General features: G+C 38.2%; 1 protein-coding gene across 1 annotated transcript in view; it reads right to left on the reverse strand.

Moving 5' to 3' along the window:
- SLC10A7 (solute carrier family 10 member 7) overlaps nucleotides 1–19,955 on the reverse strand; it is a 187,813-nt gene that overhangs the window by 106,362 nt on the left and 61,496 nt on the right. The window contains exon 5 of the mRNA XM_026647842.2: nucleotides 19,046–19,084. Within this exon, the coding sequence (XP_026503627.1) occupies nucleotides 19,046–19,084 (39 nt within the window). The remainder of the gene's footprint in view (nucleotides 1–19,045; nucleotides 19,085–19,955) is intronic.

Genomic DNA, 19,955 nt, shown 5'->3' on the forward strand with positions numbered 1-19,955 from the left:
TTAAACCCTGCCTTTGATTGGCCCATGATGTCAGCCTCCATTGCCCACTTGTTAAATTTTCAAAAAAGCACAATTAATGACAGAGTGCAGGGATTTGTACTTAGGTTTCACCCATTGCAGAAGAGTGCCCAAACCTCTCCCACGGATAGTCAACCCTTTTTTGTCAAGGTCCAAATTTCTTGGTCAAGGTCTAGTCAAGGTCCAGACTCCAGAGAAAATAATAATAATAAAAAAAACAACCCAAAAGAATGATAATAATAAGTAAACTAAAAGATTTCAGGGTCTGTTCAAAAGCATCTGGTGGTCTGGATTTGGCCCACGGTCTGCCTATTGACTACCCCTGTCTGGGCTATAAGGTAGTCTGGAGTGGGTCTTTCTTAGTCTGTCTTGTTGAAGCTGTTCCATTTTGGATAAAAATACTTAAAAATAGTCACTGGACCAGAGAAAGAGAGCAGGCGAATGACTCCATAGCCTAGTGGTCAGGGTACTGACTGAGGAGGTGGGAGACACAAGGTGATGTCCCTTCTCCCCCTCTTAATTATTTATACACAGTGGAACAGCTGCCATAGTACAGACCGAGAAGGAGCCACAACAGAATATCCCAGAGCCCAGTGGTTAGGACATGCTCCTGCAATGTGGGAGAACAAAGTTCAAATCCCTGCTTAGGCAGAAGGGAAACTGAACCTGGGTCTCCCACATCCCAGGTGAGTAACCTAATCACTGGGCTAAAGCTTTTAAGGAAGGTAGCACCCCCTGTTCATCCTCTTGCCCTCGATTTCCTTTTTTGTTAAAAATGGCCCAGAAATAAAACAGTTCATTTTTGGTCGAACAAAATGTTTTTGTCTTCTTTGTGTACATCTAATTTTTTTGGAGTTTTCATGTTTGTTTTGGGTCAAATCAAATTTTTTGGAGCTGACAGCAAACTGAAAAATCAATTATTCACCCAGCTTTACTTCAAACAAAGATGGCTTTCCTTTAAAAATGGGGGAAAATAAATATAGCTAGGAAATACCATGATAGTTGATGAAAAATGACACAATCCAGGACACTAAATCTAGCTCACCAGCATGTGCCTCTTTCACAACATTTTTTATGAAGGATCAAATATCCTCATTAACGACATTTCTCAGTTTTTGTTGATTTGTACAGCAAGTCAACTAATATGTAGACACCTTTGTCTATATAGATTTTATACACACAATGTATAGTTGTCCTGTACATTTATATAACATGCCAATATTGCATAAGCATATACACGGTGTATACATCTGTAAATATACATATACATAGCTGTGATATCTATTCATTTGGTGGAATAAAACTAACAAAATGAAGTAAATTCTGCTTGCTTGTTGTCAAATGCTGATAAAGGAACAGGGGGGAAACAGTTTAAATGCAAAAGGCACCTTTTCCCTAACTGCTGAACTATCTCACAATAAAATTAATAATTTAACTATCTGAAACTTCACATATGAAGAGCTCTGCAAGCAGACCAGTGGCATTTTCACTTCAAATTTGTATAGTCTTTAGTCAATACAGTTAATCTGCATTTCTAACACCTGCTTCAGTCAGCTGTGAAGTGCAATGTTATCTGTAAAATCTTCTTTCATCTTTATACTGTCCATCTAACAAAAAATTATATGATGGCAGTTAATTATTTTGCTTATAAAAGGATATGAAACTATTTTTGATCATTTCTTGAAAGACATTTTCATATGCTTGAAATTCCATTTTAATAAAAGTTTTTGTGTTGTTTTTTAACTCTGGATCTCTCATTATTAATGTTATCTAATTCTATGTAATATATTTTCCCTTCAAAAAGTTAACATTAATTTTACATACAGTAGCAAAAATGTTGCAAATAAACGACAATGCAATTAAGCAATAAGGCACGACAGGGTGTGCATTAATGGGCCATTAGTGCATGCCTCAGGTGCATTGAGATGCAGGAGGCCAAAGACAGAATGACTTTAACCAACCAATAAGTGCAGCAATAGCTCATTAGTACATGCCCTGGAATTACTTATTGCTATTGCAATAGGGAACAGATAACCTAAATAGATATTTTTAAGGTTATGAGGTGGGTAATATCATAAACAAGCTTTCATCAAGTGGGTTTTGCATGGGCATAAAAAATTCCAAAAATACTTCAGTGGAAACATGGTGTCTGCTATAGCTAATTTAGAGACGAAGAAGATGACATGTCCCCTTTGTTCCTTTCTATCATTCCTGTCTCTGAGACTTATTTCATGCTGCCACTACACATGAAACACCCTTCCCAAGCCTTTTTCACCAAGCCTCCTACCCTCACCCCATTCAAATCTCTCTGCAAACTCACTTCTGTCATCTAATCAGCAGAGGGCAACAAAAATGATTAGGGGGCTAGAGCACATGACTTATGAGGAGAGGCTGAGGGAACTGGGATTGTTTAGTCTGCAGAAGAGAAGAATGAGGGAGGATTTGATAGCTGCTTTCGACTACCTAAAAGGGGGTTCCAAAGAGGATGGATCTAGACTGTTCTCAGTGGTACCAGATGACAGAACAAGGAGTTCTCAAGTTGCAGTGAGGGAGGTTTAGGTTGGATATTAGGAAAAACTTTTTCACTAGGACGGTGGTGAAGCACTGGAATGGGTTACCTAGGGAGGTGGTGGAATCTCCTTCCTTAGAGGTTTTTAAGGTCAGGCTTGACAAAGCCCTGACTGGGATGATTTAGTTGCGGATTGGTCCTGCTTTGAGCAGGGGGTTGGACTAGATGACCTCCTGAGGTCCCTTCCAACCCTGATATTCTATGATTCTACTAGAATGCTTGTGTGGAGAACGAGAGGGGTATGGGAGGGGAAAAAAAGAAACAGGGAAGAAAAGTTAATCCATCAAGATCTTCAAAAGCTTTACTGAGAAACAGTTATTGTTACACCCTTGTACTTCCTCTCTCTTTTCCCACTTGTTGGTTTATGCCCATGGTGACGCTGGCAGACCAGGTGCCAGCTCATGCTAGAGCCCCACAATTCACTTGCGTATTACTATAGATCGAAGTGAGTATTAAATGTATCAGAGTGTATTTGGTGTTTAAACTTCATGAAAACTAATGGGATGCTACTTTCATTATTTTTACTTATCTGTATCCTATTATAATGTAATAGCAAACATTTATATTGTATATACCTCTGTACAACTAACCCATCAAAGGAGAAAGAAGCCTTGTGGAATGCAAATGAAGAACTTTAACAGAAAAGTGCTAATTTCAAAGCAAGAGGTCATTGTGTGATGGTCAGAAGTCAAAGAATCAAAATGCATTCCCTGGTCTCTGTCATAAAAGGAAAAGCCCACATAGGTAGTGACACTGTCAGCTTGTTTTCTGTGGATGGATTCAAGGAAAGATCCTCCATCTCTGAACTGTTTGGACTCTTACAGGGAAGGGTACCAGATGCAAAACAGAGATCCCCAGAGACAATCTGGGTACCCTGAAAAGACTTTTGGGAAACTGGTAGTTTATTACATCACTGACACCATTTGGAATTACAAACTATGACTCACCTGTACATTTATTTTACCTGCTTTAAACTCACACTTCCTTTTCTTAGTGAATAAACCTTTAGTTACTTTACTCTAGAATTGGCTACCAGCATTGTCTTTGACGTAAGATCTAGAGTATCAATTGATCTGGGCTAAGTGACTGGTTTCTTGGGACTGGGCGCATCCTGATGTGGTGTGATTTTTGGTTTAAGTGACCTTTTATCACAAAGTCCAGCTTGTCTGGGTGGCAAGATAGACTGGAGAGTCTAAGGGAACTGTCTGTATGGTGTAAGTCTGGTATGGTGATCCAGGAGTTCACATTTGTTACTGGCCTGGTAAAATCTAATTATAGAACACACCAGCAGTTTGGGGTGTCTGCCCAGTCTGCCCTGAGGTAGGCACTCACAGGTGTGAGCCACTCCAGACAGCATGACAGCCATGTTGAATCTAGATTGTACATTCTTCAGAGCAGGGACCATGTTCATGCTTGACTTTGGGTGTAGCATTTTTCTGGTGCTAGAGAAAAATGACAATGAAAGGGAAAACACAAGTGTACTGGTAATTTCTAAATGAAATCACTAGCTCCTAGAGCATGCTGTTCTCCTAAGTAGATGAGTTGTAGGACACTCTCAGTGAAACTCAAACTGTAGAAAAATCGAGAAAGAAGAGACAGAGCAAACATTCAGTGATATACAAAACAGGGAGAAACTGCATCTTTGCAAAGGTGTGTCGATTCTCTTAACTATAACAAAAGGTTTGAATATAGACTTGCTTTGAATGACAGACTACACTTATTGTTGGGATTATGCAGATTAAAGAAAGCAAGAACACGACTCTGATTATATGGAACCTTTTCAGAGACATTTTATATTCAAGATCTATACACTACAGCCTAAGACCCCATCCAGCAAAATATGTAAGCACATGCTTAACTTTAAGTATATAAACAGTCCCACTGACTTCAATGGGACTACTCACATGGTTAAGAGATTTGCTGGTTCAGGGCCTAAACTAGTGCCCACTGATCTTGTAGGCTGAAGCCTAGTTAGTGGCTTCATAAAAGCATTTACTGTGAAGCTCCCCCAGTCTCCTGAAAAAGAAGATACTTTGTGAGGAAAGAGAAAATTCTATCAAGCACAATTTCTAAATACATTATCCTAACCTGAGCACAGAAATGCTTTCTTTAGGCTTTGATATATTTTCTTTCATCTCTTTCTTTTTATTCATAGAAACATTTATGATCTTTATTGGAAGGATGGGAGAATATAATAAAATATTTGTCATAAATTTATTGAGCCTATCAGAGCTCAGGGATTGTAATTTCTGTGTGGTCCAGCTTTGTATGAAATATCCAAATTTTCTTAGATTCAGAGATTTTTAAGGCCAGAAGGGACAATTGTGATCCTCCAGTCTGACTTTCTGCATAACACAGGGCACAGAACTTCACTCAGTAGTTCCTGAATCAAACCCTTATCTTGTGGTGGAGGTAGAGCATATTTTTAGAAAGGTTTTCAGAACAGTGAACAAATGCTGCATATGTGGAGGAGACAAATGAGCCATTCCCCAAAGAAATACATTAGGAGAGGGGATTTTGGAGGGGAGGGAAGAGGAAAGGGTGTAGGAGGTAGAGTAAGGGAGTTGAAATGGTGCTGTCATTTCATCATATAAAATGTGAAAACTTTTTGGGGAAAGCCTCTAAACTGCTGAATGTACAGATCTCTAAAGGCATATCTACACTGACCCTCAGAATGGCGATGGCTGGCTGGGGTCAGCTGAACTGGGTTTGGGCTCCGGGGCCAAAAATTGCTGTGTAGATGTTTAAGCACAGGCTGGAGGCTAGGCTCTGGGATGCTCCTCCCTCGCGGAGTCCCAGAGCTCCAGCCTGTGCCTGAACATCTACACAGCAATTTTACAGCCCAACAGCCCGAGCCCTGCAAGCCCAAGTCAGCTTGACCCAGGTCAGCCACGAGCGTTTAGTTGCTGTGTAGACATGCCCTAATAGTATATTTTTATGAATTTATAAATTTCTACTTAAATACCTGCTCCAGACCCTCACCACAACAGTATTGAAAGAGCCCAAATAATCTCAGAATCATTCATCAAGACATTCACTCCTCTCCCTCATAACAACATTCTACCAAATGTGTGTCATGGCGGTTATTAGTTATAGGTGGTTTTGGCCCAGTGAAAAAACTTTAGGGAAAAAAATAATGAATGGAGCATCTCAGCAACAATACATATACATGCCTTTCAAACACATTAGTAAACGTTTGTACACTAAAGCTATCATCGGCTTTTCCTTGTGAGGCTCATCATGCTTTCCTAAGATTGACTTTTTAAAAGGTCAGCAATAATAGGTAATATGAATTTCCAAAAGAAGGGCCAGTTCTCTGACAACTCTCTTGACTGCCAGTTTGGTTAAGGACTTTGGGGAAGCTTATGATTTAACCTTCAGTGTTTCCATAAAGGCAAACATTTGTCACCTTGACAGCAAGGTGAAAGGTTTGGAGCTAGTCTGTTTATAGAACAGTGGTGTCCTTTTTCTCTCTATCCTTAGGGACCTCTGATTTTTGAACAGGCATTAGCAGATCGGATAAGGATGAACCAAAGAAATAACAAAGTGATCTGGATTTAGACAACACAGGCATGGCTTTTAACAGTTCTGGAGCAACATCGAAAAGGCTTAATGCATACCTGGTCCCCCCCGCCCAAGATTCAACTTAAAATAATGGAAATTTAAGCATAGCACCTGATACTGTATCATTTACATCAGCAATATTGTTTGTAAAGGCCTGCCAGGTCATGATACATGTACACATTTTATATAAACCTCTAATTTCTGAATTTATCCACCACTATCTGTTGAACCCAACATCTGTGGCAGATGTAGAATATGGGCAAGCAAATCAACAACTTCCATTATGGATCAGTGCACAGTTAACTCCTCAAAATACAAGTCTGTCTTTCAACACACACACACACGCACACACACACACACACACACACACGCACACACACGCACACACACGCACACACACAGAGGTGAAACAGTTCCTTACAACACTAATGCTAAGCCTAGTAATTCAAAAACCAAAACTACAAGTATTTAAATATTTTCTATTCCAAAAGAAACGTGTGAAGTTGGGGGTTTCTCTATTTCCTCCCCCTGCCCTTTCCAGAAGGGGAGGGAAAGGAGAAGAAAGAGGAGTAAACTAAAATACAGATTTTCTTTCATTTTGGTTTGAATCTAAACATATTTTTTATACAGAATCGAAATGAAAATTTACATTTTTTGGCTGAAAACAGAAAAATATTCACAATTAATTAATTAATTAATGTTAAAAAAATTGTTTCTCTCAATTTTTTTTTGCAGAAAACACTCATCCTTTTTTGACCAGCCCTAGCTGCAATATAACTTTTATACATACACACACATCCCTAATAGAATGCACCTCTACTTACAGCACTAAAGAAAATTCCAGAAAGGGCAGAACAAAGAACAAATTATCCCATAGACCTTTCTGCCTCCTTTCTTGTCCTTCCATCTAAACAGCCACATGGTGCAAATACCCAATAAAATTAAAGGATCTTTTTTTCTACATGCATCTGCACGCATGCAACAAAGGGCTTGTCTACACTGGCAATTTACAGCGCTGCAAATTCCTCGCTCAGGGGTGTGAAAAAACACCCCTGTGAGGGCAACAAGGTTCAGCGCTGTAACGTGCTAGTGTAGACAGTGCACCAGCTCTGGGAGCTACACCCCTCGTTGAGGTGGTTTTTCTAGAGCGCTGGCAGAGCTGGGAGAGCTGTGCCGCAACCACACAAGCCATGTTAAAGCGCTGCCGCGGCAGCGCTTAAGCATTGCCAGTGTAGACTAGCCCAAAGCGATGATTAGCTCTAAGAACACATATAGTTCCCAATCCTCTACCTCCTGCCCCATCCTCTATCGGCCCTGAGTCTGTACACCACAACAGAGACACATTCACACCTTCATTTGAGGCACTTTTGGAAGTAAAGTAAAACAACATCTTTATAATTAGATCCGTAACCAAGATACTCCTAAAGGCAGAATTACCATTGGACTTCTCTTGGTGATGGACCTTTACACACTGAAGCCTTAGTAAAATCCTCTCCTCTTTTTGGTTCCTACGTATGTATTTTAAATTCTGCCAAATAACTTATTTTCTCATTTAATAATGACCCTGATCAAAATTTGCGAAATTAAATTATCATCCTGTTTGTAACAAAGTGTCCATATATTTTCCTGAATAATTATTAAAAATGCCCACAGCTGATCTCTAGTGAGTACCTGATGTATCAAATTGTTGTGAACTATATGCAAATTCCTTCTTAGTGAAATTGTTTCCTCAAAACCTGGCCTATAACAAGCTTTAAACAAACCAAAAATACCCTGAAATTAAATCTGAAGAAATTAAATAAAAATTGCTCCTTTGATAAAAATGTTGTACTTTCATAGTAAAAGGGGCAGTATGTTGCCTGGGAAATTTTTGACAAAAGCAAATAGGTTCAAGCTGATGGGTTTTACAAGTCATGACAAAAGTAATCTTTATATCACAAATTGATTTTAAACCAAATCTGTATGTAGGTACTAATGTGATTTACATGCTAATCCAGTAAATTGCTTGGTAATATAATAATATTAAACATATCTATGTCTCCCCCTCCAGATGTTCTCAAGACAATAGCTACCAGTACATAACCTCATGCCTTCATTGTTCATTAAAGTCTGGAATCAAGTTTTCCATAGCATCTCTCTTTAACACTTTATTTTCATAGTAGATCTTTACTTTGGTCAAAACCACAGAGTGCTAATCCTAGAATATTCTATCTTCTAGATGAGGTTTAGTTGTTTTCCCACCATACATCTCACTTTTCCTTATACCATTTGGAATGTGGTCAGAGGGAATACAACAACTTTTTAATTTTAAGATACTGCAAATGTTCAATTCTATTTGCTGAACTATCACTTGTTTTTATTTTGCAATTTATGGATGGCCACTGGATTGGAAGAGTACACCAGGATGATCTGTCCAGATATTGCTGTAATTGATAACAGAGGTGTGCCTCTGGAATTTCTCCTGTAACATCTACTTTTCTGCTAGATTTGTTAATTCAAGCAATACTATTGCAGATATTCTCTGCTACTGGTTTCGCTGAGAACTGGATATCCAGAAGCTTAGCAAATAGGAGGGGGAAAAATCAAATTCCCTATGTCAAGAAACAAATGCTGGGGCAAATGTCCCAAAGTACCTGTCACCAGCTTGACTGACCTAGAGGGTTTCTCGCTAATTTTCAATAGTGCAACAAGTGTCTAATTCAGGTGGGCCCACTTGGGCCTTACACTCACACAGGGTAAATGAAAAAGTCTCCCAATGACCTAAACGCAAAGCTTTTTGGGTTATGATAGAGGGAAGATCCTTCTTGCCACTCTGACTTCATGCAGGAAGTGTCATTTGGTAGAAGCTGCCAGTACTTTTAATTTGGCCTGCTGGGCCCTGATTGGCTGCCACATGTTCCCAGCTCTTCTAGCCATGGGAGGAGCAAGTCACTGGTTCCATCAGCAGCTGTCCTGGGAATGTCTTAATCTGCAACTGCAGAGGTCCTAAAGTCGCTGCCCTTCTTTTCTAAAAAGGGACTTCCTTGGGTGGGGTGGCCAGGGCACCGGGATCTCCAGCAAGGGGCAGAGAATGCCTGGTACACCCCGTCATCGTTTCACACCAAGAATAAGCACTAGAAGGGGTAACTGACCAAAAGATATAGGGACAGAATCCTGACTACCATTAGCATCCTTAGTTACTGTATGGGAGAAACGGGGCAACACAAGTGGAAATATCTTGAAAGGCTTCAAAAAAGATGATTGAGTAGCTTTCCACTGCAAAGACAACATGAAGAGGGTCACTCCACGGGCTTGTCCCCCCCACCATTAACAGACCTGTTTCAGAGGAACTGGCCACTCAAGCCATACAAAATGAAGAGAGATGAATGAAGTCATTGACAAGTACAAAAAGTTAAGAGGAGAACTAAAAATACAATACAGCTAGTCTAGGATCTACTTTATTTATAAATATTTGACTGTGGAGAATTCTGCAACAACCTTCCAAGTAGATTCAAAATTGGCAAAATCCATAGAAGTGACATTTCAAAGACAAGCTTTTAAATAGCCTTATTATAAAACAGACAGAAAGATTCAGAAATATATGAAAATGAAATATAAACTCTCTTTGTACCCACAATCATCCAGTTCGTTTTTTGTAGGTAGTATGGGAAAAGTGGGTCTTCAAGAAAAATCAAATACAGAGAGAGAGGTGACCTTGTGAACCAGCTCAAGAAGGGCATAGTGAGAAAAAACACAGAGACACTTGTAGAATTATATGGATGCCAGGGAGACCAGGCTGGTGGAGTGGTGACAGTGGGGGAGGGGTGACATGCAAGAGTCAAAAAAAGGTAAAACAGGGAGGGGCTGAGTCCTGCAGGGCCTTGACGAAAGAGACAAGGAACCTGAACTTGATTCAGTGGAGGGGTGATAAAGTTTGTGATGTGGTCAGATGAATAGGCAGGAATATCTAAAATATTTTAAAAGTAAGTTTTTGCATAGACTGGAGGGGGAAACATGGGTGTCAGGGAAGCCAGAGAAGAGGAAGTTACAATAGTCAAGGTGGGAAAACATGAGGGACTGGATAGTATTTTAGCTGTAAAAATAGAAAGAAATAAACAGATCCTGGCAATGTTTTGGAATGGCAGCATCTGAGTGCAAGCTGGATGTGGGCAGCAAGAGAGGAAAAAGAGGCAGATGATCTAAAGGTCAAGGGCCTTGAATGACAGGCAGAATGATGGCATTATTACAAGTGACAGAAAATTAAGAGGTGTGGAGAGGGCTTTTATTCCTTGGGAAGACCATCTTATATCAGCCACTGTTGCAGAGAGAGCAATCCTCTTCTTGGCCACAGAGTGCCTGATTCACAAATTGTCCCTGGAAGTTACTCTGTCCTTGATTGCATTGACAGAGATGATCAGAGTCAGAGACAGAAAAGACCTTTTTGGACATCTAGTCCATCTCCATGACAATACAGGCTTGTCTCTGCAGTCCTTCTCTAGTATTTTGTTCAATCTTGTTTTAAAAGTCCCATGTGTGGAGTCTTCCACAATTTCCCATGGGAAACTATTCTACGGCACAGTCTAATGCAACTTAATGCCCGGAAGCTTTTCCTGATGTTCAGTCTAAATATCCCCTTTCTTAATTCCATCTCCTTACTTCTAATTAAAAGTGAACCCTGTGAACCAGCCTATATGAATCCTCCCCATCGTCGTTCCGCTCCAATATTTGCAGGCCATTTTGTCTCCCACATACTCAGCATTAAGCCAACTACACAAAAATAGCACCTTTCATCTGTCCTCATAAACTGATCCATCCAGCCCCTCCCAACCATTTTCATTGCTCTTCTTTGAACTATTTGTCAATATCTTTCCAGTAATGAGGTGCTAAGAAATTAACACAGTATTTCAGCTGTTATTGCACCAGAGCTCTACAGACAGGACTATTTCCATTCTGATATGGAATATGATGCTTCTACATATCCAGCAAAAAAATCATTGTTTGTGTTTTGGTTGTGTCACATTGTAAATCCACATCTAATTTGCTGTCTGCCATTATTCCTGCTAAATCTCTTTCAGCATTACTGGCTTTGCAGGTTTCTCCCTCACAATATGTTTTAGTTTACTTTTTCTCCAAAAGTATATTAGACTGTATTTTTTCAAATTAAATCTCACTTGGCTGTTTTTGGTCCTTGTATCTAACCCCCTGTTGGCCTCTGTATTATTTCTCAGGCCTCGCTGCTGTTTGCAACTCCTCCCAATTTAGTATCATCTGCAAATTTCATTAATGTGCGGTTTTACTCCCTCTTCTGGATCATTAGAGACATCGAATACAACTAGACCTAATATTATTTCCTGACATAGGCTGCCAAAAACTTGCCCAAAACTCAATTATGGCCCTTCAGCCAGTTTTTACTGCATGTGACAGTGTTCCTATCCAAGCCAAATGGAAGTAATTTTGACTGTAAGGTTTAATAAGATACCTTGCCAATGCTTGATTAAAACCCAAATATACATCACCCAAATTCTCTTGATCCACTAATTCTGTCAAGCTGTAAAAAAAAAAAAAAAAAAATCAGTCACAGAGGTGGTTAGTGGTTTGTTGATTTGTTTTTTAATAAACCAAGGTTATTTATGAATCTCCATCATTGGGGATTTTTAAAAGCAGGTTGGACGAACACCTGTCAGGGATGGTCTAGATAATACTTAGTCCTGCCTTGAGTGCAGGGGACTGGACTAGATGACCTCTCGAGGTCCCTTCCAGTTCTATGATTTATTGTTAATTGTTTCATTTATCTATTGATGTTCAGTGTATTTTCCTCTTGCTGTTTGCTATACTTAAAAAAAGAAAAATACAGGGAATAGAAGTTGGACTTATAAAACAGTAGTTGCCAGAACCACTCTTTTCTCAATTTCTTTTTCTTTTGGAAGATCAGCAGTACAATTGTACAGCCTTAAATAAGTCATTATTACTCAGTGAGAGGGTTGGGCACAGTACAACACCCCAACATGCAACTAGAATTGGAATCAGAGATGTCCTCCCACTTATCCTCAGTCTGCAGTGGCTGCTCCTCCTCCTTCTCCCATTTCCACTAGGTGCAATGGGGTACCTGAATTAGCACCATTCACAGCCTATCGCAGCAATGTGAGCATCCGGTTTTCATTTTTGTGTCTGTTTTATAACTGATGCCCATTTTTGCTTATTCCACTAATGCAAGTGCAGGGTTAATTATAAGTAAAAATACATAATAAATAGTATTAATACTCTGCACATAAACAGTACCTTTAATATGAGGATTTCAAAGCACTGGATGATGTCCACATTACATCGTGCTTCTAGTTCAAGCCAGCAAAAATCAAACAAGAGCAATCATTATAAAGGAGGATTGAACACTATTCCCAGGATATAGAAAAGTTACAGTGAGACAACTGTAAATGGCTCCCAAGCAGATTTAACTTCTGTGGAATTTAAGCCTTGTGTGCCTTGTATATAATATGTGGTCCAAGGATTCTCTACTGCAGAGACCTGGCCTTCTCTCCCTAATGAAAAAAAAAATCCCACCTTCTGAGGTTGAGAAGGCTTCCCAAGTGGCTGATTAACAGGAAGAGCTTCCTGAGGGTTCTGTGAGCTGCAGGAATCAAATTCAGAACACAGTCCAGCGGCACCGTTGTGCTGTTTCACAGAGAAAAAAGAGCCGACTTCTGAGAATGCAGTGGCACACCATAAAGCAGCTACACTGTGAAATTAACAAGTATGAATCTAGAATTCAGCACCTGTAGTGAACAGGCTTCCTGGCAAGTTCTTCTTCCAAGCAGCTAGCAACAAAGCAAGTCCCAGAAGACTTTTGTTCCCCTTTTTACACTGCATGAAGTTACAATAAGGGGGGGAAAGTACACATACAAGTATTTTTCAGTTTTCTGGACATTTTAAAATGTAAAAAAAAAAAATTAAAATAAAAGAAAATACACACACCATCTGCTAAAACATAATAAAGTAGATTAATTCAGTCAATTGATTAGTTCCACACTGCTGGATTTCTTTAAATAGTAATGAAATCATTGCTAAAAAAATCCATCATTATTAAAATAAAAAAAAAAGTTGGTTCAGCCTACCAAAATTTGATTTGTAAGTTGCTGGTCATTCCCGTAATTAAATCTATGTCACAAATTTGCAAGAAAAATGGACACTATGACTAATGCATTTACTTGCTGCACGAGTCCTGTCAGCCTGTATAAAGCATTATGCCTGCTAAAACTGAGTAGATAAGAATTCCATACATTTTTATTAACTAACAAAGCTTTGTGTGTTTGTGGGAAGCTACATTTTTACATACACTTCCAATTAAAATCTAAATTTAAAATACAATTATAAAAAATAGTGGCCTTGATTTGACCAGCTAAGTTGCTGCCCTAAAAATAAAATGACATGGGTATTATCGAGTTTTCAAGCAATAAGAACAAATTCTGTCCCCTTAAACCAAAATGGTTACATCCTGGGTCTTGTACCCATAAAGGTGCCACAAAGACAAGCATAAATGCTTGATCTATGTGAGGGAGATTTTTGTACTGATGGAGCATTAGAGTAGGGGCTATTCCCCACCCTGACACACTTCATCTAGGACACATGCCCTCATTTTCCCATAAACTGCAATACAGAAATAGTCCAGTACAGGCTAGTCCAAGACAGAGTCATAGGAGTTTCAACTCAGACTTTCATTTTCAGGCTGCCATTTTGCTCATTTACTCAGGGATCTGAATGTTTCAGGTGCCCTTATATTCCTAATTTTATGTCTCCTATTGCCACAGACCTCAGGATTCAGCCATAATTCTTTGGTCCAGGAGAATATATGACTGGTCCTTTGAAGCCTATCATAATCGATCCCAAATTGGCTGGAAGGGATCACCATTGAGTGACGCAAGGCAGTCCCTCATTTCAAGTGCTGAACAATACTACCCTCTACAGATTTCCAGCCCATTGGCTCAAGAGGAAGGGAGATGAAGAGGAAGAAGGAAGTGACTAACCAACCTGGTTTCTAACCTAGCAGTGCAGAGAATTGTATGAAGCCAATCTCTCCCTTCCCCATGCGTATGGCATTACACTGTGACTGAAAAAGAACCAAATTCAGTTCTCATCTGAACAAGTGCATCTTCAATGAAGTCAAAGAAATTGCACGTGCACAAGGATGTATCTGGCCCAGTTTCTGGAAACAATTTTAAAGCCAAGAAGGAAGGTGACTGTCCTTTGCCGATGCTTCCAGATAAACAAATCTGAATAATCATCTGTATAGCAGGAGAGTAGAATACTGCAGGAACATAAAACAGAATACAATTCCCCATGGTATTAACTCCCAAATCAGTTATTAGAAGTCACATTACAAGTTCCAAATCTACCAAGCTTCTTTATGTACTGGGTGCAAAAGCTAACCCAGAGAGATTAATTATGTTCACACAAATTTGCTCAGTCACTCTTCTAACAAATCTCAGACAGAGTTATCAGATGGGCTACACAGCCTTGCCATTTATTGGAATATTCCAGTAGGCACAACTGCAAATAACTGACTAGGTGCAACAAATCCAGTCAGACAAATCTACACATATTGTTTATTTCATCCAGATTTAAACTGAATTCTTTAGGTAAACCTAGAATAATTCAGTTAAGTTTTAAAATATTAGAAGAGCAGATTATCACATATGGTGGTCTGGTTTTAGCATTTAAAAATTACTAACTCTTTTCTAACATGACAACCTTCAGAAATGAAACAGAGGTGCTTAGATACCATGCGGATGAGCTCAGTATAATAACCTAGATATATAGATGTTTGAACTCCTAGACTATGTCTACTGTAATCACCAACTTCTTTAGTTAAAAACGTGTCCTTTCCTTTTAGATGTTGGAGCAGCAGCCAGCAATGCTATTGAACTCAATGGCACTGCTACTGCAGTACATTTGCATGCTTTATAGTAGCAACCACTCTGATAACCAACCACTCTGTATTACTAAAATGCTATCAGATTTTATTAAAACCCCATCAAGCGGAAAACTTGAATCACTTATTATGCTCCACAATTATTGCAAACCAAACTGTTAAAATGAGAGGAGGAGATAATGATATTAACTTCCTAACTTAAAGCAATCCTCTGTGGCATGATTCTAAAATATTCTCATGGTCTGAAATTTATGTAAATTGAATTCATCTATCATTAGTTATTACCAGTCTAGCAACATAAAAAAAACAGTTTTCTGTAACAATTAGTTCTTTAAAACACTGTTTTAATTAGACCTGGGACATTATTAAACTAGCTATGAATATGTACAGTATCATTTTGCACATCCTGCTGCATGTAAATCTACAGGAATTTTGTGTGTGGGGAAATGGGAGGGAGGAAGGAAGTTGGTTTGGGACACTGTTTTTTAAACTTTCCTCCCCAACAAAAGTATCGCAAGCTACATGACCTAAAAACACGATGACCCATCAAAATAGCCTTTCAAATTCTATTATATGAATACCAGAAACTTGTTAATTCCCGCTGTAACACCCCTGTCTTCTTCCCTGCAGAAACTGCACAGAGTCCTCCAGGTGTACTCTCAGTGAAGATTTATTTCACCAATATCACCATAGTCCTTCATGCCTCCCCCATTTACAGTGCTTGCCAAGGTTTAGGTCCCCTCAGCAGGATCTGAGGGGAACAGAGGTCTCCCTACCCTGAGCCTTCTCTGTGACTATCCCCAGCTAGCCCTGTTCCTCTCTTCTCCCCTCTCTTGCACTTCCTTCCTGTGCCTCCTATCAGCCCTGTGCGGATGGGCCAATTGAGTTCATTACCCCCAAACAGCTTCTCCTGGGGCATGAATCAGCCTCTAAGGGATCAGGGTGCAGGCTCACCTACTCACTCCATGCCCTCTGTCTGTCACACACACACACACACACACACACACACACACACACACACACACACACACACACACACACACACACACACACACACACACCATTAAGTTGAGAACTTTCCTACAAACCAATGCTTTTCACCACAAACAGTTTATTTAGGAGAAAAACTTCCCAAAGTCCATGCACAATCCTCTTAGAGGAGTTAGAAGTCCAAGTAGCATAACCAAGAATATTACAATTAATCTTTCAAAATTAGAATTCTTCCAAACCCTTATAAGCAGCCTATATTTAGTCTAACGTGCATAGGCCCTGACTCCACAATGTGCAGAGCATGCGGGCACACTGCTCCGCCATACAGAATCCCACTCACTTTGCTAGAGCTACATGTGGACGCAGCAATCTGCCTACGTGGTACAAACCGCAGGACTGGAGCTACAGTGAGCCAAATTCTGCCCTTTATTCAGCTCTTCCAGATCTCCCAGCTTCACCTTTTACAAACATTATACCAATATGCCTTACAGTATTGTAGGTCTGTAAATACATCACTGTATATAGAAAACACACTGTCTGATACATAGCTTTAGATATCTGTTTATATCTCAATTTCATGTTTGCACTTTAGAGGCATTTTGAGGTCAAGATTTTCAAAGCAGGAGCATAATTCTAGGTGCCCAAAGTCCATATTTAGGCACCAAGTCATCTGATTTTCAAAGGTGCTGAGCATTCAGTAGCTTCCATTGACTTTTCATAATTAGATTACTTATTTACATGCCTAATTACGGATTTTTGAAAATCTCATCCTAAATGTTAGTTGAAAGCATACATATTATGGACCAGATTCTGATCTCACACTGGAATAAATCAGGAGCAACTCCCTTGAAGGGAATAGATATACACCAGTATAAAATGGTGTGAGATTGAAATCCAGCTACATATGGCCCCACTTCTGCAAAAATCCTCACTTTAATAGGACTACTCACCTGCTTAAAATTAAATATGTGCATAAGTGTTTACAAGATCACAACCGATGCAGTTATATTATATATACAGCTTATACATGACTTATTATACATCATGCACACACACACTTCCCCAATAGAATCACATTTTCAAATGGTTACAGTACAATAAAATAAAATTTCAAATCTTTGTATGTATACATGCCTCACTAATAACCTCTGATTTAATTTACTTTTGAGGGAGTATTTTTACAATACATTTTATTTTAAAAATAATTTGGTACCATAGTTTGTCTTTAGTTAATTTTACAATAATTTTTTTTAGTAATCTGATTTCCTCTTCTATGGATTTATAAAAGAAGAACGTTCACCACATCTTTCCAGTATGGCACACAAGTATGAAATTAGGTGATCACACATTTAGGGAAATTCAAAAACATTATTAGAAATTCCTAGAACTAAATTCAAAACTAATACATTTGTGTCAATGAGGTAATATGAAAATATATGAGGTCAGAATTTGGTCTAGCTTCTTTAACCAAGATTTGTTTAAAACATATTGGGAATTTGAGTCTAGAAATTCTAAATAATATTCTTTTAAAATGTTAAATTAGTCTGATAACACATTATATTATGGGTGATTTAGGGTTCAATCACACTCCCAATGATATCAATAGGCTACAAATGGCTTAAATGAGCCCTGAATTGGGCTCTCTGTGAACTCAAAGTTCTCACTGCAGTAGAGATGGGAACTGCAGGGAATTTAGGCCTTGCTGACCATTTTCTCTTACTTGACCAAAGAAAGTGAAGTGTGACTATTTAAAAGGTAATTTGACAAAAAGATTCCAAAACATGGTGCAGAGATTTTTTTTTTAAGAGCAACATTACTAGAGCCCCACTAACCCATAAAAGGGGAGAAACATTTCAATGTTGACATTTTTAGATTTTACCTGTATGTACATGTATACACTATATATAAACATACACAATACCTACATCTTTAGCTAACACTAAAACACATTCAACTATAAAAACATGGTACACAACTGCAAATCTCAGTATTACTATCACACTCTTTGCACTATGTTTTTATATACATACGGTTATATATTTATATACATATACTATTCTAAAAATCTTTTTACATGCTTAATAAACAATTTCATGTCTGTAGTTCCGATTTCACCTACATATTTTATATTAATAGTTTTGCCTTTCATTCAATTCACACATCAGATTAATTCTCTATTTGTGTAAGCAAGACTGGAATTGAAAACACCCACTTTTAAGTATTTACATATTTTAGAAAAAAAGTAAAGTAAAATCCATAATTAACTATACAACTCACGTAATCAGTCTCATCAGTTTATATATCATATTGTAAGACAATAATCCAGTATGTCTCATTAAACAATACATCAATACAAAATATTTTTCCTTTCTTCATAAATACATTTATTTATTTAAAAAAACAAATTTGTTTGGGCTTCTTTTCAGTTAGTTTGCTGAAATTTTACAGACTAATATGCCCACAAATATCACTTTTTAAAAGGCACAGCTTGTTTGTTTCCTTGTTTCTAGCTACTTCAGTCTGATCCTCAGGGACACAGAGAAGAGTGGCTTCGCTGACAGTAAAATATGCTAAACAAATGACATGTCACTGAGTAAATTAGCATCTCCTTTCGATCAGCCAGGTCATGTTTTCTTTTCAAAGTCCATGGCCCCATGATAGAAAATAATGATTATCTAATAAACTTTCTTAGAAAAATCAATGTATTGACACCCATCTCTGAAACATCTGCCTAATAATAGATTCTGTTAACCCATTAAGGAGAAAATTAAGAATACTTAAACATTTATTTACATTAATCAATGATTATTCATTCACTAATTTTCTTGTGACTCTGATTCAACGAAAAGAAATAGCAGTATTTCTAGTTAATTAAAGAAGGGGTGAAAGAAATACTAAAATTATTCAATTATTTACCAGCTTAACTAAATGACTAGCCAGCACCAACCATAATATAAAAAATACAATGTTATAGCACTAGGTGTAACCATTGCATTACTTACCAAAAAACTTCCAAAGGCTGAGTTAAATATAGCAGCTGCCTAGAGAGAGAGAGAAGAAAAGAAAATATCACTCACAATAAAAATAGCCCTAGTGAAGAACAGAATGCTATTTCCGCTCCCAGCACGGCTTCGTACCCTCCAAATACACACACACCTGATTAAACAAAGTTAGCCATTGCTTATAAAAATTTCCAGTGTCCTGTAGCTAATGAGGACAGATGAGTTCCAGCTTATCAGCTCATAAATAATGGGTTGTATAAAGCAAGATTGCCGCTGTATTTTATATCTTACAAACTTATAATGGGTACCAAAAGAATCCCCAACAGTACGAGACAGAATCTCGGTTTCACTGATTTTACTCTAATTCACTGACAAACATTTTACATTATTGACCTAGTCATTTAAAAAAAAAAAAAAAACTTTTAAGGGGCCCAGGAGAGAAAGTTGGTTCTAATTTGTGTTGAACTAAAACAGACACAAGTTCATTTTAATAGCCCCCTTACTAATTTTTCAGTACAGTATCTTAACTGGGCAAGTAACCTAAGAAGTTATGAACAATCACTTATTAACAGGCTCAGAAGTTTCTAAAAAATGAGCAATAAATTGCAAATAGAAATAATGTAGTAAAAACAGAATAATACAGTTAACTCTGAGGCCAAAATGTCCAAGCATTATCTACAATTTAACAATCTTTGTAAACAACTGGTAATGACTGTAGAAGCCTTTTTGCTTACTAAATATCCAGGAAACATAAGATGGCAGTATTAGCTCTTAACCTTAAATCACTAAATTCCATGAAGTTAAAACTTAAATTATGAATAGCTTCCACAATTACCAGGAATAGAAAGAAACTCTTGTATGGCACCCAGTCCGATGATGAAAAGCCATGAGGCAAGTTATAAGGGAAGGA

Source organism: Terrapene carolina, unplaced genomic scaffold, assembly GCF_002925995.2.
Source record: "Terrapene carolina triunguis isolate 2854851 unplaced genomic scaffold, T_m_triunguis-2.0 Scaffold66, whole genome shotgun sequence".
Taxonomy (NCBI): domain Eukaryota; kingdom Metazoa; phylum Chordata; order Testudines; family Emydidae; genus Terrapene; species Terrapene triunguis.